The sequence below is a fragment of the Danio rerio genome, chromosome 3, assembly GCF_049306965.1.
Source record: "Danio rerio strain Tuebingen ecotype United States chromosome 3, GRCz12tu, whole genome shotgun sequence".
NCBI classification, from domain to species: Eukaryota; Metazoa; Chordata; class Actinopteri; order Cypriniformes; family Danionidae; genus Danio; species Danio rerio.
Window position 1 is genome coordinate 2,968,050 of NC_133178.1, and position 27,919 is coordinate 2,995,968.

General features: G+C 38.7%; 3 protein-coding genes across 6 annotated transcripts in view; 2 read left to right on the plus strand and 1 right to left on the minus strand.

Moving 5' to 3' along the window:
* Positions 1–27,919, plus strand: part of LOC141381087 (uncharacterized) — a 460,537-nt gene that overhangs the window by 238,780 nt on the left and 193,838 nt on the right. The window lies entirely within an intron of this gene.
* The window catches only part of LOC100149234 (interferon-induced very large GTPase 1-like), a 59,963-nt gene that overhangs the window by 17,357 nt on the left and 14,687 nt on the right, over positions 1–27,919 (plus strand). The gene's annotated exons all lie outside the window — the stretch shown is intronic.
* LOC110437770 (uncharacterized) lies at positions 1,494–27,502 on the minus strand. Of its 3 annotated transcripts, none has more exons than XM_001340798.9 (5): positions 27,455–27,502; positions 24,495–24,654; positions 24,148–24,207; positions 15,303–15,923; positions 1,494–7,055 (listed from the first exon to the last, which is right to left on the minus strand). In XM_001340798.9, the coding sequence occupies exons 2-5, from the start codon at positions 24,514–24,516 to the stop codon at positions 5,008–5,010; spliced, it is 2,751 nt and encodes a 916-aa protein (XP_001340834.4). In that variant the 5' UTR covers positions 24,517–24,654; positions 27,455–27,502; the 3' UTR covers positions 1,494–5,007. The 3 variants fall into 3 exon arrangements, with proteins under 3 accessions (XP_001340834.4, XP_021330495.1, XP_073799942.1); XM_021474820.3 differs by having other exon boundaries at positions 24,495–24,657; XM_073943841.1 differs by lacking the exon at positions 24,148–24,207.

The following is a 27,919-nucleotide window of genomic DNA, read 5'->3' on the forward strand; positions in this document are numbered from 1 at the left end:
AAATTGGAGTCAGATTAAATTCAGAGCTAAAAAATCTAATATAAATAAATTCTATAAAACAACTTAATTCTTTTCAGAAGCACTAGAAAAAGTCTTACATGCATTTAACCTTCGACCAGGCTGTTAGTTTTGTCATTGGGCAAATAGAAGGACTTCTACACTCATATCTCACCTAGTTCTTCACTCATTCTGAGTCTTAGATTATACATAATTTAATTTTTTTAATCCCGTAGATTTCCTTAAAACTGTTCTTAATCGTTCTACTAATGCCAGTCTTCTCTGGAGCTATTGAATTATAAAATTATGTTTTGCTGCAGTAAACAGTATTTGTAGGAGTTAATATTTATTTTTGGGTAAACAACTCATATATTTCAAATTTATATCTACATGCATCCAATGTTTATGATATATATATATATATATATATATATATATATATATATATATATATATATATATATATATATATTATACTTTGTCTATTTCTTTCTTTCTTAATTGCCAACAAGGAAGCAGGAAGAAGTTAACAGAAGAATTCAGTCACATTGCTGTGGTAAAAACCTGTTTCTTTCTGTCTCGTCTGACAACATTTGCTGCAGGTAAAAGTTCCAGATACAGAAACAAAAAAAAAAAACATGACAGCAAACAGAAGGTAATATAAATATATATATATAAAAATTTATATGTATGTATGTATGTATATATATATATATATATATATATATATATATATATGTGTGTGTGTGTTTGTGTGTCTTAAAATAAGATAACAAATTCCAAATATTTTTTAATAAACATTACACATTTAATTCTAAATCAAAATCTTATGTTTTAGGACTCTGTATTTTTTACATGATGTAAAAAAGAAAACTGACCTGTTAAAAAACAGTAATAACTTTTTTTTCTTTAAATGTAAAAATCTTGAACTTTTACCTGCAGCAAATGTTGTCAGACGAGACAGAAAGAAACAGGTTTTTACCACAGCAATGTGACTTAATTCTTTGTTAGCTTATTCCTGCTTCCTTGTTGGCAACAAAGAAAAAGAAAAGCACACAGTAAAGAAAACATCATGCTTAATGATCAGTTTTAATAAATAAAATACTGTCAGCTCTCACCAGGTTCACATCAGCAGGAGTTTCTCTGATTCAGCATGTAAAATCGACATCAGTGATAGACAGTAAATTACACATGTGCTGAACTGTGACTCCTGATCAACTATAATCCAACATATAACCTCAACATTCATCTCGATGCTTCATTTGAGACAAAATTAAATGTTTATTTTAAACCGTATTACAAATGCCTTTTTAACATTATTACTGTATATTTGAGTTTCAAAATGGTAGAGCTTTTCCACATCACCTTATAGTCAAAACACAGTCTCCCATAATGCAAGTATAATAAAAAAAATGCTACGCTGCCAATATTAGTGTACAGTGAAGTGTGTCGTCACTGGCTTTGCATATTATTAGATCAACAAGTCTGAGACTTCATTTTTAAAACACTTTTATTTTATTTATCTAATCATTACAGAAGATGAACAGTCTTAAGGGGGTCGCACACCGGATGTACCACCGCCATGACGCAGTGCCATGCATTTTTTGTGAGCATAGATTTCTATAAGGTAACACATACCGATGCTCAGCTATGACTCACTACGCCACACTACAGAGCGTCATCCACATAGTTTTGTGTTAAATAACATTTGAATGTGCCCGTCCGGAGTGCGTTACTTCTGACTGTCATATGTGCGGTGATACAGCCAATGTGTAACCCCCCTTTACATTTATATGTTCACACTACTGTCATATACCTTTGATAGTGATTAAGCTTATGGATTTTTACTGGCTCATCATAAACAGCAGGTAGTTTTGAATTGTAATATCACTGTTCAGGTGATCTCAGGTGATTTTATTAGTCATGCAGTTTTTTTTTTCTTACATTAAAGTTAACAGCAATTATAAGAACAATATTCATTAGCATTGACTTCAATGTAGACAGCTTGACTGAGAATAGAAAATTACCCTATATTTAAAATATACACACATACACATTTGTGAATATAAAAGTATAAAAGAGAAGAAAACTAAACAATGTCAGAGTATATAAATGAAGAAAGCATCTTATAAAAAAAGAAAATTTAAGTAAAATAGACTAATTAATCTGCTGTCACCAATACTTTATATTTTAGATGACATCTTAGTTTCTCCAACACCACTCTATTAGATGACTCAAGTTACAATAAAGGAGATCACACTATCATCTATTCAGTTTTAATGAAGAAGAGTTGTAATCTTTGCTTTTCAGAAATTCTGACAAAATAATGAAAACGTTAACCCAAAAACTGTAGATTGTAGGACAGTCCCAGACATCCCAAGTCTCCCAGAATTCCCGGGAGTTGTTGGCACAATACAGTGGAGGGACTATGATGTAATTTTGATGCAAAAACCCGGAAGCGAGTTAGCATTTTAGCAGTTCCGGTTCCCTCGTCCCAAAGTCAATGGGTTTTTTTTAAATGGGTATTTAGTAAAATTGCTTAAATAAGGTCTGTGGCTAACACAAACTCAAGATACTTTCACGCTTTATTGTACAACATAAAACACATCAGTTACAGCACACTCTTGAGTTTTTATATCGCTTATACTTCTTTAAAAAGACACTTGCTATCAAGTTGCTAAATGGGACTACAGGCAGTGTCGGAGACATTATACATTATTATGATCTGTTGTGGAGCGCAGCTCGCTTGTGTTGGGCTTTGGATTTGTCGGTGATTTAGGTATTTTCATGAAGAGTATCAATTGATTTTTCATCTGTTTTTTTTCCTCATCTGAACACATTTAACACCGTCATAACTGCTGTGTACACTCCTTCATGAAATATGTAGCATGTGTGACTGTATGAGCTGCTTTTCACTGTACTTTGTGACATAAAAAGAGTATTGAATGTGATCCATGATGGAATTTTCAGGTATTTGATAGACTTGTTCCTCCTCACGCCTCATTTCTGTCATCTGTTAAGGTAAGCAGGCTGTGTGCACGTGAGTGATATACTTATTTAAATATGTCTGATGATAATACTATGTGGGCACATTTACAATCACAGTTTTAAAACTTTTACAAAAACCGTAAAGCAAAACAAAATGTATTTCCCATGTAAAAACTATCCAAAAGGCACATAGGTCTATGCGTTTTTTGTGTATTTATTTGTTTATAATATATAGCGTGGATTATAATATGATAAACCGAGAGAGTAAATCTTTGTCATGGACCATATTTCTAAAAAAAAGCTTGATAAGTTGTCTGCAGCAAAGTGGTGCTGACTTCACAGACGAGCGCCCCGAGGGCTCTGTAGTCCGTTTATAGCCTGATGTTAGCTTTTTAATTCTTGTGTTTGCATTTACGATCCAAAAGTGCTTAAAGTTGTATTTTGGTGTAAGGGTTATCTGGCTGTACAAATCGTGTAAGTGTAATGAACAGTGTTTGAACACAGAGCTTATTATTCACAATCTTCGAAAAGCCTATGGGAAAATCCTATAGGGACTTTATCGAGGGAACCAGTTTTATGCTAGCAGCCGATTCGCCTTCAAGGTTACATCATAGTTCCTCCACTCTATAGTCTAGTGGTTAGCATGCTGACATATGGTGTAGTACCACGTCAGGGCGCCCTGATTTCAAACCCTGGTTTGAGGACATTTCCCTACCCTATAACTTTTACTCTTTAACATATTCATAGTGGCTCCCCGTTGACCGCAAATGTAAAAAAAATGTCCTGGAAATAGAGGCCAAACACCACATAGACATTGAATAAACTATTATTGACTGACATTCTTTAAATGCTCTTTCCTGAGTTAAATTCCTAAAAATAGCTAATCTTTTAATCTATTAAAAACAAACAAGGATTTCTAGATTCATTTCCATGCTGGGGTTGGGGGAGAGCTGGACATAAAGCCAGTTGTCCAGAGGTAAACAAACAAAACATTACATTTGGACATTAATGTGATACTGCACAAAATAAAAGCAAAGTGACACCTAAAAATTCAAAAGACAAAATAAAAATGACTCTGATAAACACATAAACCCCCAACCGGGAGCATCGTTAACATTAACAAATGAAGAAGCAGAACTTGCCTATTACAGTCTTTGGTTAAACTCAGCTCACACAGATGCAAGCCCTATGTGGACCTCCTTGACAGGGACACAACCTTCCCAAATCCCTAAATTACACAAAACGGCTTATATTAAGAGAAAAAAGTTTGTTTTTAAAGTATAGCATTTCAGTGTCGATCCCATGGTGTAAAGTTTATAGTGCAAGAAGTTGTCTTGGGACTATAATCTGTAAAAAAGAACAGATTCAATTTGGTCTGGGATGTGGAGATTTAGGAGCCTTGGCTTCTTGAAGAATTCTCACTCACTCCTCGTATCTCAATAAGCAAAAAAAAAAAATGTACATACTCAGACGTCCACTAGAATGAGATTCATAAATCAAATAAGGTCAAGTTGTTTGCATCTTCACTTCATTGCCTCTGAGATCCACCAACGGGCAAAAACACAAGAAATGTGCACACAGCATTTATGAAGATGGCCTGGAGTAATGCACATTCTCTCATGTGTTCATGTTGAAGTGAAGTACATTATGAAAGTACATTATTAGTACAGTATAAAAGCTGGTGTATGTGTAGTTTTTCTGTATGCAGAGTTGATAAATAAGCCCGCTGGTCCGTTTGGTCTTCAGCTGGATCTTTAGTCAGGGTTTGATTATTTTAAAGTCTGATAGTGATTTCATATTTGTCTGCCCACACTTGTCTTCTTGATCTCAGATGCCATTATTATTTGAATTAAGCTGTAAAATAGCTCAAACTAAAGAAGAAATTAAGACTTGGGATGGAGCTCCTCTACTCCTCTGAGATGTTGAGTTTGGACTCATTGATGAATATAATAGAAACTGACTTTTGACTGATCTGAGGAGAAACAGAGGTGTCAACTCAAGTCTGATTCTTTATCTTCTCCATTACATGTATTTATCCAAACTCTCAATAGCATCTCGTTTTGAGTATTTTCTCCACTCATCTGTGATCTTACTCCCTCCTGCAAATGTTGCATTGTACTCTTTTTCCAGATCTTTCTGGAATCTACAGACAAACCACTTCCAGTAGGGCAGTTCAGAGAGATCAGGAGTGATGCTCCACTGTGCATAAACTCCTCCTGCTCTTCTGTATTCTTTCCAAGGGAACCTTCCATCTGGTGTGTTAAACTCTTGACCACTTGCCACTAAATCTGTACAAAAATCAGCACAGAGATTTTGGGAGTAGTTTCTTCCATTAATTCCTCTCACTCTGTGAAAAGCAACACTGTGATCTCCATCATGGTTTTCTATGGTGTTTGTGCAGGTGGCTCCACAGAACGGACACTGAACCCAACAGCACTGACAGAAGTGATCAATCAGAAGATCATCTGGCCTGAACTTATAGTCCAGCTTTACTGGAAATGTGTCTGTGTTGAATCTGCTGCTGATGTCTGACATTACAGCAGGAAGCTCTTGTCTGATCACATCTTCTAGGAGTCTGAAATCATCAACATCATCATGTTTGACTCCAATGAGGTCTTTTTCAGAGAAGATCAGCTGATCTGAGAGCTGCTGTGTGAAACTCTTCAACCACAAACCAACATCTCCACTGTTGACTTGAACATGTTCAGTAGATTGATGTGCTGCGTTCATGATCTTCTGCTGCAGGAGTTTAATGTTCTCCTTCATCTTGGGTAAAACACTGATGCTGAACTTATCTCTGATGTAGCGACTGACTTCATCTCTGATGAAACTCTTGTAGTGACCTCTGGGATAATGAATGTAGTTCATGTATTTGTCAAAGTCCTCCTCTTCTGCCAGTGTCTTCAGGATGTGTTTCTCCAGATTTGATCTGTTTCCATTCAGTGATTCACAGTTTGATCTCATTTCATCTGCTAAATCTCTGGCAGTTTTCTTGTAGACGCTCTGCTCAATGGGCTCCTTCAGTTTCTGACAGATGATCTCAGCAAACATAGAAACTGATTTTACTCGTCTTCTCTTCAGTTCATCTTCATGCTGTTGTTTAAGGAATTTCAGTTGTAAATCTTCTAAAGTCTTTTGTTGATCTTCTCTCAGGTTTCTTTCTTCTTTCAGTCTCTTCTCTAAATCCTCTATTTGTTCTTGTCTCTCTCTTTCTTTCTTTTTGATATTTTCTTCTGTTTCATATAGTTTACTTTTGAGTCTCTGAATCTGTTCATCTGAATTCTGCTTTTCTATTTTTAGTCTTTTTAATTCTTCCTCTTGCCTGTCCTTCTGACATTCCTCCATCATCATCTTCATTTGGTCTTTCTCTTCTTCTAGTTTCTTCATCTTTTCTTCTGTTTCTCTGACTCTGTTCTTCAGGATCTTCATCTGCTGTTCTTGTTTTTCTCTCTCCATCTCTCTGAACATCTTACATGAGTATAAGCTTCCTCCGTTTGCCTTCACCATGTTGTCTATCTTCTCCAGTAGTTCAGACACTTGTGTTCGGTCTTCAGGCTGATTATTGTTGAACACATGGGATCTGTTTCCACAAGTTTTAATCAGTTTTCTAACCACAGATTTAGGTTTTCCCAGAAACATTTCAATGGTTTGATTCCTCAGCTCATCTCCTCTAGTGAAAAGCACCATAGTAAACATTAAAGAGTTTTGACCAAACGTCTCCTTTATAAACTCTACAGATTTTGCCTCCTCTTCAGTGAATCTCTGTCCTATACTGAGCAAGATGATGAACACATGTGGTCCAGGCAGAATCATGGAGACGCAGCGTCTGATTTCTCTCTGGATCTCCTCATTATTGAGTTCAGTATCAAACAGTCCTGGAGTGTCGATCACAGTGATGCGTCTGCCATTGATTTCAGATGATTCTCTCTGACTTGTCTCAGTAACAGATTCTTGTGATGCGCCTGCTTTAAATGCATTTCTTCCTAAGATTGTGTTTCCTGTTGAACTTTTTCCAACTCCAGTTTTTCCCAGAAGAATAATCCTCAGTTCATCTTCTCTCTCAGCTGAACCTGTAAAAAGGAATCAACATTAGTCAGTCTTTTGAACTGGATTATTAAAAAAGGCCTCTTTTTTTTTTTTTTTTTTTTTTTTGTTCTTTGGTATAGACTTTTGTTAATTAGTCTGATTGTTCTTTGCACCCCCTGTGTTTTCAGGTAAGCACTTTAGTCATAGAAGATTTTTCTATCATAGATCAATTCGTTTATGTTTATCTGCATGTCAGAGTTCTTTCACTTTTGTCTATGTTGTCTATGTTTGTCAGTATGTCAGCTGCATTTTCAGAATGCCAGTAGCATATATTTGATGAGACACTTTTTGTGTTTGGTGTTTTAAATGTGCTGACAGCTGAATAATGTTCAACTCTTAGTTAATGCAGTTCTGTTGAAATGCTCTAAAGTGCTCTGATCTTGGCATGTTTATTTGTTGGACACATACCCTTACCCTTTACCAAATCTGACACTGCAATTGTATGCTGCTTTCCGTCTACTCTGAGGGTGCTCTCACACTCATGAAAAGTGGTTTGAATGATTATTATTTTTTTAGTTTTATCATTCACCTTTCACCTCAAAATAAGAAGCATCAAGCAACAATTCTGGCAACACCAAAACAAGAACAAAACAAGTAACACAAATTGCCTCTGTGTGTGTAAAAACCTAAGTCTCCAGCATGTTACAGTGTTCCCCCTGCACGTACTGAGTGATGAATTGGTGGAACAATTCAGTAACACTTAATAGAAACAAAACTGTCACAATCATCAGTGCAGTGCCTAATGAGCTCTGCCACTGGTCACTTTACCCATGATTCTGTGGAGTGCCAATGAGCTCTACCACTGGTCACTTTACCCATGATTCTTGCCTCTCTGACAGGGGACGGGGGTGTTTGTGGAAGTAGTTGTTGCGGATGAAAGGTGAGTGGAGGGGGGGGGGGGTGTTGCCCACGGTTAAGTGGGTTGGGAAGTTGCAGAAAAAAGTGATGAGAGTTGTGGGTCGGGGGTGCGTGTGAGGAGTGGGATTGGTATAATGAGGTGGCGGATCTGATTTCAGGGGTGCCACATCCGGCACAAATTAAACCCTGCTTACAATTTAATGCTCCAGTTACTAAATTAACCCTTTAGGGAACAGAACTGCTATGGTGGAGAATCCACCTATGGGGATTTCGTTCAGAAAGTCAATCATCTGAAAGAGTAACAGGCCAGCAAGTGACTCCTTCGCTGAGTCAGTGCTGGGGGCCTTGGAGGACTCTCTTCAGGGCTCACCTGAGCGAGGAACTTAACTGACTGAGTGAAAATGCAAGTATCTCCCTGTTAGGGAGAATGGTGCAGCAAGCGTGTTTCAACACCTTAACTGAGTTGTCTCCTCAATTACCAAGGGTTACCTAAAATTCTTGAGCAACCCGGCTCGACTCGCAGATTTTAAAACCTTGCAAATGTATTAGGTGTCGCCCAGCCTGCAGCTCTACAGATGTCTGTTAGAGAAGCACCGCGTGCACACTCCCAAGAGGATGTGATGCTCTAGTGGAGTGCGCACAACTCCTGGGAGACACGGCTTGCCCTGGCTCTGGTAAGCGAGGGAGATCGCATAGACTATCCAGTGGGCCAACCACTGTTTAGATACGGTACTTCCCTGCTGCCGACCACTATAACAGACAAAGAGCTACTCAGATGATCTAAAGCAATGAGTGCGTTCAGATATATTTGCAAGCGCAAACTGGACCAAGTAATCAAAGGGTTGGGTCTGCCTCCTCTGGGGCAGCACTTGCAAGCTCAATATCTAGTCCTTAAATGGTGTGGTAGGAACCTTGGACACATATCCAGGGCGGGGTCTCAGGACAACGCGAGAGTAAGTCGGCCAAAATTCCAGGCATGAGCCACTGACCAAAAATGACTCCAGGTTCCCGACCCTCCTAATTGATGCCAACGCGACCAGCAGAGCTGTCTTCAAGGACAGTAATCTTAAAGATACTGAATTGAGTTGTTCAAAGGGATCTGTATGCAGGCTTGTGAAAAAGAAGGTGAGATCCCAAGAGGGCATGAGAAGGGGGCGGGGTGGATTAATTCGCCTAGCACCTCTAAGGAACCAGATGAAGAGGTTATGCCTTCCCATAGTGCTGCCAGCCACTGCATCATGATGAGCGGAGAGGGACTGACTCGATTGCATCCTTCGCCAAGTGGACAGCAATCTCCTTTCTAAAGACAGGGGCGAACAGGGGGCTGACCCTGTTAAAATACACTCTCGTGAACTTGGGAGGCCGTTTCGCGAATTGAATCTCATAACTGAGTGTGATTGTGTGTATGAGACACCGCGAAGGGCTGGCCCGTGCTAACCAGGCAGGCAGAGCTCTCGCTTATGGATTCATCGCTACAATTGCTGACGTACCAGCAGTGGGGCAGCACGGAGTAGGTGTGCTAATCCAGGAAGCACTGGGCTCCCGCGGAAGAGCTGGAGGAGAGATATTCTCTCTCAACTTGCACCCAAGCTCCGAAGGGGGGGCTCGAGGAGTGGGAGAAAGAAGACTGGTGAAATGCACAGAACCTGCAAGCCGGAAGGCATAGCGTCCCAGACTGGCAGAGTTTAGGCTCTCACATGCTCTCTCTCTCTAAGGTTTGGTGGCATTTTTTTAAGTGCCATTGGATGAAAAGCCCGGCCCCGGGGAGAAAGCAAGTTCCCTCTTCTCCAGATGGCCTGTCTCAGGAGCCCTACATGGTCCGTTTTACTGGACTTAGCAGCGCCAAGGGAGTGCTGGTTGCCTGCGAGGTGCTTGAAGCTGCCACTTGGCCAGAGGTGCAGGATGATGTTTGTCACTTCTCCACCGGCTGCGCACTTCAGTTTCTGCGCGCTTCATGGTTCATTCACAAAATATGTCATCATTCTACGCTGCAGAGGACAATCACAGCCAATCACATGACTTTTCCAGGGTTGCATAAACATGATGGGCTAGCATCTGCTTGAGAGTATTTGAATGTGTGAGAGAACATTTTGTCCTCTTTCAAGTGTGCTTGCATGAGAAGCAGAAGCGCCTGTGTTTTGTGTGTATGTATGTGCGTCGGAGGTCTAAGGTCAACGTCTGGTTTCAATCTTGCAGACTGCTCCCACAGTGGAAAAGTCCCGCGCTATACATTTCCTCTTTATGTTGCTTGTATAGCATGCCCATATTAAGAGTGTCTTCCTTCCGTTGTGTAACTTTTAAAGGTCAGCCCACTATGTATATCTATCCCTGCTCATCCTGTGTGTGTTAGGCTTGCAGAATAAACCATTCTAACAACAGTTTGGTCTCTTCTCCTGTCTCCAAGTCGACTTGCTGAACCACGCTGAATCTGGTGCCTAATTTAGGGGAATCTTACAGACCTGGGGGCTCGTCCGGGATACATCTGATCAGGTAAGAGAATTTTTATTCACACTGCCTGCTCCGGTGTATCTCAGGAAATCGTAAGATTTTAATTAAAAATTGGGTTGCGCAAGAAAGAGAGGTCTGTGCTCTAGAGCACAGAATATCCTGTCAAGTTTACTTTCAACAGTAAATTGCACAGAAGGATTTGTGTCGTCGTACTCAATTAAATTTGGGTTCCACAAATCAGGGAAATTTATTAATTTGACACTTGTTATCCTGTCAAGTTTACTTCAAACAGTAAATTGCACAGAAGGATTTGTGTTGTCGTACTCAATTAAATTTGGGTTCCACAAATCAGGGGATTTTATTAAAAAGATAACGTATTACGCACCAGCTTCAGCAATATGGGACAAGGATATCCAAAAACCAGAACCCAGTGAGAGTCCAAAGCAATGGATGGATAGATGTGGGTGGGGATTTTTACACTGAACCCTGGCTGTCCAATTTAGCTGGGTGGACAGAGGGGCAATCCCAGTGGAGAAACTTCCCCAGGGAAGGAACCTTTGATCCAGGTTTTCTCCAATCAGCCTATAAATTAACATATGAAGGATATGGGGATCCTAAGTGGGATGATCAGTATATGATGAATGGATATGACACATGGTATACAATGAGCTCTATATGGAGAGATAAAAAGGGCATTTTTACACCTAAAACCGTTTTGAAATCTGTCCAAAACCCAAAAGCAGAAGCAATACTGCCCTTACGGCAGATAAGAGGGGCTCTCTTGCAGCTGCTAAAACCACCATGACGTCACCGCCCCCTTATACGGGGCCTTCGCAATCTATCTCATGCTCTGCCAGAGATAATTCCGCCCTCACCCTCTGTTCTGAAGGATCTCATATCTCTTCTGCCCGAAGTGGACAAACCACTGCAATTTGTAGACATGCTGTTGCGCAGTTCGTGTCACTGCCAACTAATTGGGGCAGATTATCGATTTATCCTCCAAACCAAAATGGGTTCGTCCTATGACAATGAAGAAATAACAACAAAAATACCTGCTCTTGATCCCAAGCATGATATAGTACAAACAGAGACAGTTAAAAGAGGAATCAGATGATGGAAAAAAGACACGCACTCGTATAAAAACACGCCTCGCGTGGAAAGATGATCAGAAGGAGCTCCTGACACATCTAAAACAGCAGCTTACTAAATACTTAGTACCATACTTACTGGTCTGAATGTGATGCCACGACTGATCCTAATAGAATAATGCTAGATGGCAAAGGCCGTTTATGCCTCCCATCCTCATGTGCTCCTTTTCTCGTCCGCGAGTTTCACGGCGTTACACACCGCGGCCGAAGAGGGGTAATAGAGACAATGAGTTCATTTTTATGCATCAATAATTTACAGCACCATGTTAATAATACGCTAGACAGATGTTTGATATGTGCTCAAAACAATATCACTAAACCTCAAGCCAAACATCAACAATTGCCCCTTCCTGAAACACCTTTTCAGGAATGGCAGGTAGATTTCACACATCTGCCAAAGAGGGGTCCTAATAAATATCTACTGGTTTTTGTGGACAAATTTTCAAAATGGGTTGAAGCCTTCCCATGCAGTAAAGAAGATGCTAATATAGTTGTCAGATGTTTGACAAGAGAAATCATTACAAGATACGGTATACCATGTGCCATAGACTCAGATAAGGGAACCTCATTTACTGCGAAAGTAATACAAATTCTAGCTAAAGAACTCCAAATTAATTGGCAGCTACATATTCCCTATCATCCACAATCATCTGGCATAGTAGAACGAACTAATAGGACTATTAAAGACAAATTAAGAAAAGCCATGCAACATGCAGGTCATTCTAATTGGCTCGCCTTGCTACCTCTTGTTTTAGCAGACATGAGGATGTTTCCTCACAAAAGTCTTCACGGTCTCTCTCCTTATGAGACTGTGATGGGACGACCCTTTCCCTCACCATGGAGGCAAAGGGGTACCACACTGGGTGACGGTTCTTTGGATATTCATATGAGTGAATGTGCACAACAGCTACTAACAACATTGCATGCATACTGGACTAACATACATTCTGGTTCAGCCACGATGCCGGTAGACCCAACACACCCCTTTAAGGCCGGTGACAGAGTAATGATTAGACAGTTCAATAAAATGAGCACAGAACTGGGGGACCCCAAATATGGCCCCCGACGGATGTCGTGGCTGTAACCAGAACCGCCGTTTTAACCTCCTCTTCTCCACAGTGGATCCATGCAACCAGGATAAAACGAGCACTTATTGAATAATAAAAATGTATAAGTTTTGTACTATGATAATCTGTCTGCAGACTCTCTTTGTTTTACAGATTTTGGGGGCCCCCTCAGCACAGACGACACCTCTACAGCTGCAATTCACCTCTACAGCTGCACAATTGCGTTTGGGAGACAGATGGGAGCTAAACACGTAGCACTGTCTACCTTAAGGCAAGGGTCAGCATGACTTCCTTTTTGCTGCGGACAATTGGACTGTTTCTCTTTCTTGTTGCTCAAGCTAATGCTGGACACATGATCATGAATTCGGATGGGCAGAGGATGGGGCTGACAATCCTATTGGAACTAATATGTGGTATCAATATGTGAAGGTTTTAGCTAGGTCATATAATGTATCTGGTTGTTATGTATGTTCTGTTATGCCTCATTCAGCCAAGCAAACCCCTCTTTATGCCAAACCCATGAATAAGACCTCTGCTAAATGTTCTGCCAGTTTTGCAGGATCAGGGTACCAGGACGCATATATAATTGTCGATGACTACGATCCATACCGGATTGGCATTAGAAATGGTACATGTGATGCTCTATTTTGGGTAAAATTTGGCCATGCTAAACCCTCACCTATTAGCCACAAGGTTTTTATTAACCACTCTATTACACACCCTGTGTGCTACAACCAGACCAAGGGCTCTCATTTTATGGGAAGCACTGTCAACTGTCAGCAGATTTTCTGCTCCGGAGAAGGAGCCCCAGTCGACATCTCAGGACCCTCAAATGGCACTTATGTGGTCCAGGGTGGGTGGTGATTGTGTGGGAAAAACGCCTACATGTCCCTACCGGCCAACTGGACGGGGCAGTGTGCCCCTGTGCATGTGACTGGTCACACTTTTATTGTGACAGCCCAGGTCCTGTCAGTACAGCAAAGAGTTAAACGCAGTGTCCCTGAAATGAAGCCCCATGACTCTGTATGGGGTACTGATGTGCCCGAGGATTTCAAATTATGGACCACTGGTAGTAAAATGGTATTGGCTCTATTTCCGCAAATAGGTGTGGGAAAAGCTCTACTAAGAATTGAGACCCTGGACTATCGCATGGGCCTATTCCTGAATGCCTCAAAAAATAATTAATGAGGCCCAGAATAAGGAGCTGGGTAATCTACGTACCATGGTTTTGCAAAATAGAATGGCTCTAGATCTCTTAACAAGCATCCCAGGGGGGGGGTATGTAAATGAGTACTGCTATGTCTACTCTCCAAGGGTTAAAAATTGCCATGACTTCAGATTATGTTCCCGACACAACTTGGGGTTGGATGATGGGTCTGTTCGGCTGGGTGACTCCTTTTCTTACAATGATAATTCCTGTATGTATTATTTTCCTTCTTATTTGTTGTTGTGGTCCTTTTCTCTTGCAATGTTTAATGAATCGAATCTATGCCACAATGGACAGTATGATGGGTCAACGATATGATAAGATTCCTCTGCGTTAGGCCTTTGGCCTAAAAGAGGGGACTGAGAGAACATTTTGTCCTCTTTCAAGTGTGCTTGCATGAGAAGCAGAAGCGCCTGTGTTTTGTGTGTATGTATGTGCGTCGGAGGTCTAAGGTCAACGTCTGGTTTCAATCTTGCAGACTGCTCCCACAGTGGAAAAGTCCCGCGCTATACATTTCCTCTTTATGTTGCTTGTATAGCATGCCCATATTAAGAGTGTCTTCCTTCCGTTGTGTAACTTTTAAAGGTCAGCCCACTATGTATATCTATCCCTGCTCATCCTGTGTGTGTTAGGCTTGCAGAATAAACCATTCTAACTACAGTTTGGTCTCTTCTCCTGTCTCCAAGTCGACTTGCTGAACCACGCTGAATCTGGTGCCTAATTTAGGGGAATCTTACAATGTGGCATGACCTAACTTGCATATGTTTGACGATTTAATGTTCACTCAAAGTTTGCATGAACATTTGATGGTGACATTAGAAAAATAACATTTAGAAATTACTTTAAATCATCAGAGGGCAGTTACATTCAGTGAACCACCTTAGTGCTAAAAGCTGCCATGTAGTTTATGTCGTGACTAGTTGACGTCAATCAAAAAGCATCAAATTGATTTTTTATTTTTTTTTGCAGAGAAATATTCTGGGAATTTGTAGTATTTCTATGACTTGCTGCAATATATATTGTGAAAAGTTAAGCTTGACTGTGTATCTGGTTTTTGTACCATCAGACTAGTTTGAAAATATAGACGTATGATACATTGAAAAAAGGGTCCCACTTTATTTCAAGTGGCCTTAAGTACTTTGTACTTGCATTAAAATATGATTAGAATTTACTTAACGTGTTCATAATGTATTTCAAAAGGCTTCTGGTGCCCTTGAGGTTGATACGGATGAGGTTCGGGACAGGTTTGGTGGTATGGGTAGGTTTAAGGGTGGGTTATGGTGTAAGGGATGATCAAAAGTGTAATTACAAATATAATAACAGAAACTGATTAAAGATAAAAATTACATGCATGTATTTAAATCAAGCACAATGTAAAAACATGCATTTACACAAGTAGATTGTAACAAATTATTTGTTTCAGTGCGAGTATATATCAGTTAAGGCCACTTAATATAATTCATGCCTCATATTTTAAAACCCAAATTCATTTTCAACTCCTACCTTGTGACAGAAAGTGTGTCTCCAGTGAATGAAGTTTCTTCTTCATCTCTTCATATTCCATATTTTTTTTCATCTGCACTTCCAGAAATGTCTCTGTGGAGTAAAAGCCTCCTCTGTTTTCCTCCAGCATCTTCTCAATGTTCTCCATCAATGTGGCCTCTTGTGTTTCAGGATTAATGTACTGATGTCTTCCTCCAAAACTCTGAATGACAGCCTGTGTTTCTTCATTGAGTTCTGCTGTCTGATGCTCTGAATTCTGCATGATGAGGATCATGATGTGTTTGTTGATTCTGGAGCTGAAGATCTTCTGGATCTCCTCCATTTCTGCTCTGTCTTCATTATTGAGTGGAGCGTCAGGAATAATGAGGAGGAAAGCATGAACTCCAGGATGACAGCGAGACACACAGCAAAGAGTCTGACGCATCACTTCCTCCTCTGAGAGCCCAGTGTTGAACAGAGCTGGAAGCTCCAGCACATTGATCAGACGACCATGAAGATCCACGTCTGTCCTCACACTCTCTGATCTTCTGTGTGTGTGTTGCAGGATCAGCTCTGAGATGGAGGATTTCAGTGAGCCGTCGCTCCCACACACCAACACATTTAGCCTCTCACAGTCTGAAACTGTAGAAGAAGATTTAAAAGCATTGATATATCAATAGAAACATCAGATATGATCACACTCATGTCTGTGTCCCGTTTCTCCACTGTGTGTCTTTTCTTAAGTAAATCTGGAAAACCTTTATCCACTGCAATCAAACAGAACTGATTAGCAGACGACTATTAAATATGGGACCAACTTTAGTCTACTTCAGTATATACTGTAGGCTAGGCTTGCGCGGTATTTAGGTATTATGGTATAACGTGGGATCTAAAAATAGCAACGGTGTCATTTTCAATACCGTTATACGTCATAAAAAATTAAATATCCTTCATTTAATGCCTACAAAAAGTATACGTGATTGTCAACACGGGACAGTATGGAGGAGAGAGAGAGAGAAAGAGAGGGAGGGGGAGAGGTGAGGTGACGAATCGCACTCCAAAGTGACTTGCAGTTTGGCAGTATTTCTGGTTTCGACTGAAAAAGGAGGGAGACGTGGTAAATATGAATGAACTAGAGGTCTGCATTAGAGCTGAAGATCTTTGCCCGAACCCGGCGAGACCCGAAAAAATCCAAATCCCTGCATTAAAATCCATCCCTGCAAAGGTGAAACAAATGATGACGAAGTAGTAAAAAAAGCGAATTTTGACGGCGGTCAAGCCAGTCACTAGCTCAGAAGGAGCGGTTATTCTAGCCGCAGGTATTTGGTCGGTCGCTCATACACTGCGTATTACGTTAGAGCCCTAAACCACAAGCTGACAGGTAAAAAGACGAGGCCACTCGCTACACTGAAACTGCTGTCATGGAAATTAAATGGATGTTCCAGACTGGTAGAAGATGAACAAACAATCCTACCCAAAACTTGCAACACAGCCGGATCAGAACTCTGCATCTTGACCTGTAGCAGTAGGAAAGGGTGTTCAGTTCTGCTGGACGCACCATGAGAGCAAGACTGCGCTAAAGCCTGTGCGGATTTAATAATGTTCCTCCACAAACACACGTAGCCTAATCTTGGTGAGTAAAGGGTTTTTAAATAATAAATGAATATTAATTAAACCATATAATCATAATGTAGACAGAGTATACAGGCTAATGCTGGCATTATTCTTTTATTATTCAGCTTCACGACCGCCCTAATGCCAGATTGTGAAGTGAAGTCGAAACAAGGCAAAACAAATCTTGCACAGCCTTTATCTTAATTTCGTTATTGCCAAAATACCCGTCACCATTTAGAGTTTATTTTAATTTGATTTGTTAAGCACGATTTCTTTTCATTGGTGTGCTGGCCTATTTAATGGCTAAGTGTATGTGTCTAGACCTATAGAGTGCTGAGATGTCACAATGTTACAGAGGACTTATTTTATTTCTTTGTTCCAACTTCCAAGTAGTCTATAGTCTACATTTGTTACGAATAAACGATGTTAAAACATATAAATGACTCATTCTTGAAAAGAAGGCAAAAGAGTTGTGTGCATGAGCACATTTCTATAATGTCGGGCTGTAAACGGGTTCGGGCTTTATAAAGCTGTCAATCAAAATGTACCTGTCGGTCTCGGGCACCATCGGGTATAATATTTATGGCCCGACATTTTATTTTTTACAGCTCTCTGCATTTGCGCTGCTATACTGCGGGAGCCGGCCAGATTTCTTGCGGTGTGTGAATAAATTTCAGAAAAAATTGCAGGAACGATGTGTGTGTGTGTGTGTTTGTGTAAGATAGATAGAGAGAGAGAGAGAGAGAGAGAGAGAGAGCAGTGCTGTGTGTGTGTCCGTGTGCGAATGAGAGGAGTGTCCCGCGCAGAAGAATACAAACAAGACAAACAGGTGACCGCGAACCTAAGGTCGCAAGAAAGGTATTAAGTTTCTTAATGGTTTAGGCACAAGCCAACAGTTTGGTGACGCTGTCTGAGCCTTACGTCATAATTTTTTTTTTATTATGCATGGTAATACCGGACAGCAGGGTAAAATATGGAGGAGGTTTGATGGTATCAAAATTTGGATACCACCCAAGCTTACTGTAGGCCTGTATAAATGTTTACTGTCTCTTGAAACGTATGCAACAGTGATTAAAATTATTTGTCTTTTGGACTTCCGGTATGGCGTTGGAACGAGTGGCAGTGTAGATTGAGAGCTCCCAGACAGACATATTATACTCCCCGAATTTAACTTGAAATACTTCTTGAAATTATCGAACAAACATGGAGGGAGATAAGCAACGAAAGGCTAAAAGTAAATTACCTAAAAAACCTGAGAAACATGGGAAACAAACGATGGAAAACGAAAGCACCGCTGGTGAACACGAGGCCAAAGATTCCTCTCAAGCATGTATCGGTGCTATATACGCTGAAATTAAAGCTATCCGATCGGATGTGAAGACGGATTTAAACAACTTTCACGAGACGCTTCTTACAGAAATGAAAACTGACTTGACAAACTTCAGAGTGGATATCAACGTTAAACTGGATGAAATCGCCACAGATCTGAAAGACGCGATGGGTAGATTGGAGGAGGCCGAACAGAGAGTGGCGGATTTAGAGGACTGGAGCACCGGAGCTAAAGAAGTGCTATGTCAAACCCTTGAAATCCAACAGAAAATGCAGACTAAACTAACGGATATCGAAGCAAGATCTCGGCGAAACAATATACGTTTACACGGAATCCCGGAGGAGGCTGAAGGGAGCAACATACAGGAGTTTATTGAAACTTTCATCAAGACGGAATTATCCCTCTCCGATACCGAATTTGGGATACAGCGCTGTCACAGGGCGCTCGGCCCCAAGCCGCCGCCGAATGCTAATCCCCGATCTGTTGTGATTTACTTTCTAGAATATAAAACCAAAGAATTGGTGCTTCGTTCGGCTTGGAGAAAAAAGGAAGTTCACCTGAATGGTAAACGAGTGTACTTTGACCAAGATTACCCCGCGGAAACCCAGAAGATGAGGAGAGCATTCGCTCCAATAAGGAAACTTCTCAAAGAAAAGGGTCTCCGTTTTCAGACACCACCTCCGGCTAAACTTCGTGTATTTTTTGAAGATGGTCCAGTTGTTTATAACAGCGTAACCGAAGCTATGGAGGATCTACAAAAGAAAGGAGTGACTACGGCTAACATCAGAGAGGATCACACCTCCCCATCGGCATCCATGGAGAAGCTGAGTAACGTTAAAATATCCTGGGAGACAGCGGGCGCAAAGCAACGGCGCGGCAGAGAGACACATCTGGAGAAAACGCGGAAAAGGCTCCAGGATTTCCGCCGAGACATTGGAGATACTAAATGACTTTCTTTCAGGGTAAAATCAGTTAATAATAATTGTTACATCTACTATTAAAACTACCAAAATGTTATAATAAGGACAATATTCATTTAAAAACTCTAAACATTTATACGATTTGAGTTGTAAAAAATGTAAAAAATAATTTTGTTTAAGTTCTAGCCTAATAGATTTATAAATGCGAAAAAAAAATTGTCTGGGAGTTCTGGGAAGAATTAGTTCCACTAAGTGCACTGATTTATAATATCGGTTTGCACTGGGGAGGCCCTTCGTTAACCGGAGACTTTCCTTTCCAAACAGAAGTTACTTTGGAAGAAACTTTGATTATGGAAGTTACTGTTATTTTTATATTTTATTTTATTTTTTATTTTTTTCCCTGTTTTGTGTTAACTGTTATAATGTAATGATCATCCAGGGCTTACAGTATGATAATGTACATGATGACACATGTCGCAACAAGAGTATAGAATAATATCACTTAATGTTAACAGGTTACAAAATCCCATCAAGAGAAGTAAACTCATAGCGAAGATGAAAAGAGAGAACCAACATATAATTTTTTGGCAAGAAACTCATCTGGTATAATCTGAACATGAAAAATTAAAAAGGTTAGGATTTAGAAACACATTTTACTCATCATATAATAAGGGACATGCTAGAGGAGTTGCAATATTGATATCAAATAATGTGACCTTCCAGGCTACCAACCAAATTGCTGATAAAGAAGGGCGTTACATTCTGGTGAAAGGGATACTCGATTCGAGAGAAGTAACATTGTTTAACATTTACAGACCACCAGGACAGGATAAAATATTAATTAAGAAAATATTTGACCTAATAAATTCAGAAGTTTCGGGTACTCTTATTTGTGGGGGGGGGGGGACTGGAACGTACAGTTGCATCCTACCCTTGACTCTTCAAATCCAACAAAGAAGACAAATTCTGAATCACTGTTTGTTAAGAGGATGCTAAAGGCCACAGGCCTGTTTGATATATGGAGGGAACTCCACCCATCTAGTAGACAGTTCACTTTCTTCTCCCATCCTCACAAGGTTTACTCTAGGGTTGACTATTTTTTCATGTATCACTCAGAGAGGCACAGAATTATAGACTGTGAAATAGGAGTTAAAGATGTTTCGGATCATGCAGGACTGTATTTGAGACTCCATCTTGATGTTCAACCCAAAAACACTATTTGGAGACTAAATACTAGTTTTCTGAATGATCGCCAATGTAAAGAATACATTAAAAAAGAAATTAAGGACTACATTGAGTTTAATAATAATGAGGATATGTCACCATGTGTTATATGGGAAGATGCCAAAGCAGTGCTGAGAGGAAAGCTCATAAAGTGGGCATCGAGGAAAAAAAAAGAAAAACAGATGTTAATGAATGTCTTAACAAATAAATTAAAGATACTGGAACAGAAACATATTGAATTAAATAAACCTGAATTACTAGATGAAATAAAAATAATAAAACAACAAGTAAATAAGATTCTTGACAAACAAGTGGAGATTAAACTCAAATATGTTAAACAGAACTATTATGAGAGCGGTCCCAGAGCTAAAAGAATGTTAGCTTGGAGACTTCGTAAACAACAAACAGAAAGGTCAATTTTTAAAATCAAGGATCCTGAAACCAATGTAATGTGTTACAAACCAGAAGAAATATCACAATCTTTTGAAAATTACTATAAGAAACTATACTGTCAGCCAGAAGCGGCAGACCCCTCAATTATAAAAAGTTTTTTAGAATCTCTAGATTTACCATCAGTAGGAGTGAAACAAAACAAATCGGTAACACAAGAAATTATAGAAACAGAAATTGATAATGCAATATCAAACTTAAAAACAAACAAAGTACTGGGAGGAGATGGATACCCAGCAGAGTGGTATAAAACCTTTAAGGAATTTCTGAAACCTATGCTTCTAAAATGTTTTAACCATATTCTTAAGGGAGGGGGAACCCCAGTGTCCTGGAAACAAGCTATTATATCCGTAATACCAAAGGCTGGAAAAGATAGGACAGAATGCGGCTCATACAGACCTATTTCAGTTTTAAATATAGATTACAGAATATACGCATCAATATTAGCAAAAAGATTAGAGAATATAGTTCCTGAACTAATTGATACTGACCAAACAGGATTTGTTAAAAATAGGCAGACACACAATAATGTAAGACGTGCTTTATTTTTACTTGAGAACATGAGTAAAAATAATTACAAATCTTTGGCAATTAGCCTTGATGCTGAAAAAGCTTTCGATTCGGTGCGATGGGAATATTTGTACCTGGTGCTGGAACGCTTTGGCTTTAATAAAGAAGTTATAGGAAGTCTTAAACCATTATATCATTTACCAACAGCCCAGATTAAAATAAATGGTAACGTCTACAGCTCAATTACACTGGAATGGGGATGTCGTCAGGGATGCCCCTTAAGTCCCACACTTTTTGCTCTATTCATAGAGCCATTAGCTCAGGCTATCAGAGAACATACGGAAATTTTAGGCATTCCAATGGAAAAAACAGAACATAAAATATGCCTGCATGCAGATGACGTCCTTGTGACTATTTCCGACCCAGATTCTAGTTTACCTAAACTTATGTCTTGCCTTGAACAATTTGGTTGGTATTCAGGATATAAACTAAATTTACACAAAACTCAATGCCTTTCTTTTAATTATTTACCACAGGAAAACATACGTAATAAATATAATTTTAAGTGGAAAACAAAGAATATTAAATATCTAGGGATTAATATACCTAAGAATTTGACTAAAATGTATACAACTAATTATGGCCCTATGACAAAGGAGATAAAAACAGACCTGGATAGTTGGACACCCCTACCTTTAAGTTTATATAACCGAATAGAAATTATAAAGATGAATGTTCTGCCGCGACTGCTGTTTCTTTTCCAATCTCTACCTATTGAAATACCAAAAAAACAATTTAAGGATTGGAATCAAATGATTTCGAGATTTATATGGAAGAATCTGAAACCCAGAGTGAGACTTAAAACACTACAATTAACAAAGGAAAGGAGAGGACTGTCCCTTCCGTGTTTGGAGGATTATTATAAAGCGGCACAACTAAAACACCTAGTCAGCTGGTGTATAGATGATTATGATGCAAAATGGAAAGAATCAGAATTTAATCAGTTGGACTTTCCCCTTCCTTGTTTATTAGGGGACAAAAGGACTTTGACTATGCACTCCAACAAATTAAGCACTTGGACATTGGTTCCTCTTAATATTTGGTTTAAAGAGTGCAAAACCCTAAAGTTGGAGAGACATGCACAGCTGTTAAGATGGGTGGCATATGATAGAGACTTTAAACCCTCTCAGATGGACGCACGGTTTAAACAATGGATTTGGAACGGCATTACTTCATACTGTACAATCTCATCCAAGACAGATTTAGATAGCTTTCAAAGTCTAATTGATAGATATAACTTAGAGAAACAGGATTTCTATAGATATTTACAGCTTAGAACTCACTTTAATAAAAACATTAAAAATAAGGAGGGAAGTGACCTGAGTCTCATTAACATTTTTGTTGCTGCATATAAAGGTAGTATTCATAAGAAACTAGTATCAAGAATATATGCATACATACAGTCTGCCAAGTCTCTCTCTACCTTATATGTTAAAGAGAAATGGGAGAAGGAGGCGAACATATTTCTGTCAGAAGAAGATTGGACAAATATTTGTAAAACTCAACATACTACCTCTAGTTCTGGTCAAAGGAGAGAATTCTCATGGAAAAATATGATTAGATTCTTTATTACTCCAAAAAGGAAATACTCACAGAATGGTAACTTAGATTCTGCACGTTGCTGGAGACGATGTAACAATTTTATGGCTGATTATTATCATATATTCTGGAATTGTCCAGCAATCCAATCTTATTGGTTAATGGTGGTCACTGAAATTGAATCAATACTGGGTTTTGAGATTGATCATAGCTTTGGTACTATATATTTAGGAAACATACAAACCAATTTTAATGCACAAGACAAATACCTTCTCAAAATACTATTATGTTAGTAAAAAAGCAATAACCAAGAAATGGTTGGAAGAGATTCCACCAACAAAGGATGAGTGGATAACAATTGTAGATAATATGTTTGAAATGGAGAAACTCACCTTTTCTTTAAGACTAAACATGGATAAATGCTTTAAAAATTGGTCAAAATGGTTTATATATAAGAATATAGAAAATATATAATTTGCTAGGAAATGCTTTGCAATGAGTGCGAACCCCCCTCCTCCCCTTATTTATATTTATTTATATTTTTTATTTTTATTATTATTATTTTTTCAATATATGTACATATATATGTATATTATATATGTGAAATATTTTGTTTGGACCGCACATTACAGATTGTAAAAGACTGAATCATATGGACTTGAAGGAAACTATGTTGGTGTTCATGCTTATAACACAGTACCTTTTACTGACGGGTTAGGGTGGGGGCTAATGGGAGAGTAACCTGTACTATAAAAACGACTGTATAAGAAGAATGTAATAATTGTATGTGATGCCTCTGGTGATCTGTTTGTTCCGTTATGTTAAAACGAATAAAAAACAAAAGTTTAAAAAAAAAATTATTTGTCTTTTGTTTACTTTTATCTAGGGGGTGAAAACATGATTTGATCAAATCTAAAAAAAAAAAAAAAAAGAAATAGATTTAAAAAAATGTAGTTTTTAAAATTGTATAACTTAAACGTGCATAATTGCTTTTTAGTGTCTTTTGTACTCTTCATACACTGAGACTTATCTGAGAAACAAATCCTGACCTTGTAATTATTGCTAATGCTGAAGTCTGTTGATTAGGCTAGGGGAAAGTTTAACAGCACAGATAAAAATGACATTATAGCATGTCTAGTAGGAGATGAAACTGAGTTTTGACAGATTTATTTAGATTGATTTTAGAGGCTTTTGTGTACTGACAAATGTAAAGACTTACGTGAAGGAGGTTTCTCCCTGCTGTGTGCTCTCCTGTGAGCAGTACTGCTACTGGCAGACACTGTATGAAACAGAAGCCTTATATTATAATCATTTTACAAAAGCAAAATAAATAGCTGTGCTAAATCCACAAAGAAGCAATACACAGTTAAAAGCATATTGGTTAAAGCATAAGTATGAGAAGCTGAGCGTATTGAAGGTATTAGGTATTAAATAAAGCATGAATGATAAAGTACAGTAGTATAAGCAGAGGGTGATGACAGAGACACTTCACTTGCAGAATAACCAGAATAAAAAAACGTTTAGAGTGATTTAATGAATCGTTAATCTAATCTGTGTGTAATTCACCTCTGCCTTCTCTCCCGGACATGTTGATATTGTGTTTCCTATTTCGTCTTTCTTCAGTGTTCAGTGGATCATCTTTCCTGTTTGTTCATCATCCTGTAAAAGATTCATCAGACCTGAGACTGTTCATTTCTCCAGACTGCTGTCATGTTGAGCTGCACACCTGCTGTGAGTCAAAGAATAAACACACTGATTCAGCTTCACTGATTCAATGAACAAACACACTGATTCAGAATCACCAAGTCAATGAACAAACACACTTGATTCAGCTTCACTGAGTCAATGAACAAACACACTGATTCCGATTCACTGAGTCAATGAACAAACACACTGATTCAGATTCACTGAATCAATGAACAAACACACTGATTCAGATTCACAGAGTCAATGAACAAACACACTGATTCATATTCACCAAGTCAATGAACAAACACACTGATTCAGATCCACTGAGTCAATGAACAAACACATTGATTCAGATTCACTGAGTCAATAAACAAACACACTGATTCAGATTCAATGTGAGTCAATGAACAAACACACTGATTCAGATTCACTGAGTCAATGAACAAACACACTAATTCAGCTTCACTTCACTGTAAGTCAATGTAGTACAAACACTGATGTAGCATCACTTCACAGAGGCAATAAACAAACACACCAATTCAACTTAACAGCAGCACTTTTGTATGGACCTATTTCTTAGAACGCAGAATTACCCGTTATGCTTTACATGTACAAGAAGGCTTCGAACTTACAGTCGGCAGCTTGATGTGCATAAACACTCACACTTGGACAGCTTTGAGGCATTTTCCCCTTGTTATCAGACGGCATGTTGTGTCGTTTAAATGAAGTCTCGTCATCGCTACCGTCAACATTTTCTCTTTCTCAAATGTAATTCACCAAAATGTTTGACACACACACACACACACACACACTTAGCCTACTGTACTGTTCCACTGACATTGACTGAAGTGTCACAAAGTGAAAATAATGTGGCGTTTTGAAATGAAAAAAAAAAACTGTGGTAAATAAAACACAACACACACTAACTAAATGAAACATAACCGCTCCCGATTAAAATCAACATGCAAATCAGCCAGCAGAGTATCAGTAACAGACCTTTATTGATCATTTTTGGCAATTGCATGGCTTACATACCATATTGCAGTGAAGTATTGTGTGTGTGTGTGTGTGTGTGTAAGAGAGTGTGTGTTTTCTGCATTAAAGAGTACACTATAACAACACTTGAACCGCATTTAACAGAAGTTAAATGACTTTAACACACGTCTTTGTTTCAAAGTTAAAGTTTTGCATCACAAAAACACTCCGTAAGCCACTGAAAACAGTTCCGGCACCCAGTTGAGAAACGCTCCTCTGTCTGATGACAATTCTTAACGGACGTTCTAAGCAGTCTAGCTGAAGATGCAGCAATGTAGAAAATTGTCTATAAAACTGAAGGGCTTTATCTGGTGAAAACAACTGTCCTGGAGGTGATCCTGTTTTTTACAAAGCTTTTTTAACAAAACATAAAGATTTAACACAAAACATTGTTCTGGGACATAACAGTCAAATGTTTTCACTGCTGGTCAAGGCAATACAAAGCTCCCAGATGTGCCTGTGTTATTTATCGGTTGTCATCTTGGTATAGCATACCTTGCAATGTTGCAACTGACCAATCAGAAACGAGTATTACCGACAGCCGTGTAATAAGACATGGATGAACATAACCCAGTCAAAAAGATACATTTATTTGACCGAGAGAGATAGAGGAGCGCTAATGCGAAACTGAAAGTAATGAACTCATAAGCTTTAGCCTGTTCTGGCATGTAAACTCAGCCCCCTTGTGACCAAATAAGACACTAACAAATTAATGCAATTTCTGAATGCACATTGTAGAAATTAAGAAAAAAGTGTTTAAATTATATTCTTATATTCTTTTTTAACAATACAAAAAGAGCCCCACATTCATAAAACTATTTCTTGATAAGCGATTCTTTAAGCGCAACTCACTGAGGCATATTACAGTAAGACAATAATCTAGTGCAGTGATTGACAGCAAACGAGTTCTGATAAGAGTCTGCTGGTATGTCTCAGATAGTTTTTAAAGCAGCTCAGCTGACTGCGGAGGTACAGCTCCTCTGGTGACTGTAGTTCTTTAGACTTGAGACTGACCTGTAACTGTTCTTAACTGAGCTATTCTGCAAATGTCTAAAATTAGCTGTTTTTTACATGTTAATAAACAGTGCTTCATATTGATAACAGAAAGCCTGACTTAAGTAACACTAATGCGCACTGTATAGCACACCTCAGTCAATTATTTATTCGGCACTTTTCAAGGTTTATTTTTTTGTAAAGTTTATTTAATGTTAATGAAAGTGATCTAACACCAAAACAATGATTAACCTTGTTTCAAACGATTAAATACATACAAGAAGACCAACAGCTTAATCTAATATTAATGTAATGAAAAGCCATTAAATCTCTTTTAGACATCCAACCAGTTAAAGCAGACCTTCATGTGAACTAAAAAACCTGCGTACACGAGTGACCAGACGTGAGACTGGATCGTAGCTACCCCCAATCTCAATGTTTGTGTTCAAATGACCGTATGCCCACTTTGTATGTTGATTTGATAAATGTGAGTCGATGAACAAACACACAAAACCACATGACTGAGATCTGCTTCATCAGACAGTAAAGTACACATTACGAATTATAATTAAGCAAATCTGTGCTGAACAACATGAGCTTTGACTTTAATCTGTACATAAAGAATTTAGAAAATCTCTAAGTGCAAATGTGAATTGTTTTTGATGTGATTATTTCCAAAATGAAAGAGAAACTCACAGATGTTGCCGCAGTTCATACAGTTAATCACATTTATCATCAAGTGTTCATTTATCATGTATATTTCATTTAATAAACAAAGAGAGTATTTGTAAGGAAAAGTGACACTGTACCTGTGTGTCGCAGTTTCTCCGTGTTCAGAGGTTTGTTTTTGTCAGTGTGAGATCAGGAAGAGGTTTGCAGGTGGAGTCTTTCTTGTAAAACTGTAAAAACCTGTTTCTGTGTTTCTGGTCTGACAACATTCACTACAGGGACAAGTTTAAGTAACACTGGGGGAAAACAACAAGACATGCAACTGCAAAAAAACAAAACAGCTGCTCACTGTAAATATATTCAACAGCAGAGACAGATGGAGTCAAGTGTGTCTTTTCATTTCTCTCAGTGAATGTGTTCTGTGTGCAAACAAGTCTGTAGTATGTGTTGTGCTTGTTGTCTATTTGACAGGTGTCAATAGACAACAATAGTCTTTTAACACTGAGTATGTTACATGGACACAAATACTCTGATTGTAATATGATTAAGACAATACTCTGATTAAGAGTCAACGATGTAAACAGAGATTTTTGATTACCTTAATC

Coding starts and splice junctions, on each gene's coding strand:
- LOC110437770 (XM_001340798.9), bottom strand. CDS start 24,516: ATGTCCGGGAGAGAAGGCAGAG. Junction 15,924..24,147: donor CAGGGAGAAACCTCCTTCAC/GTAAGTCTTTAC, acceptor CTTCTTCTACAG/TTTCAGACTGTGAGAGGCTA. Junction 7,056..15,302: donor GACACACTTTCTGTCACAAG/GTAGGAGTTGAA, acceptor TCCTTTTTACAG/GTTCAGCTGAGAGAGAAGAT.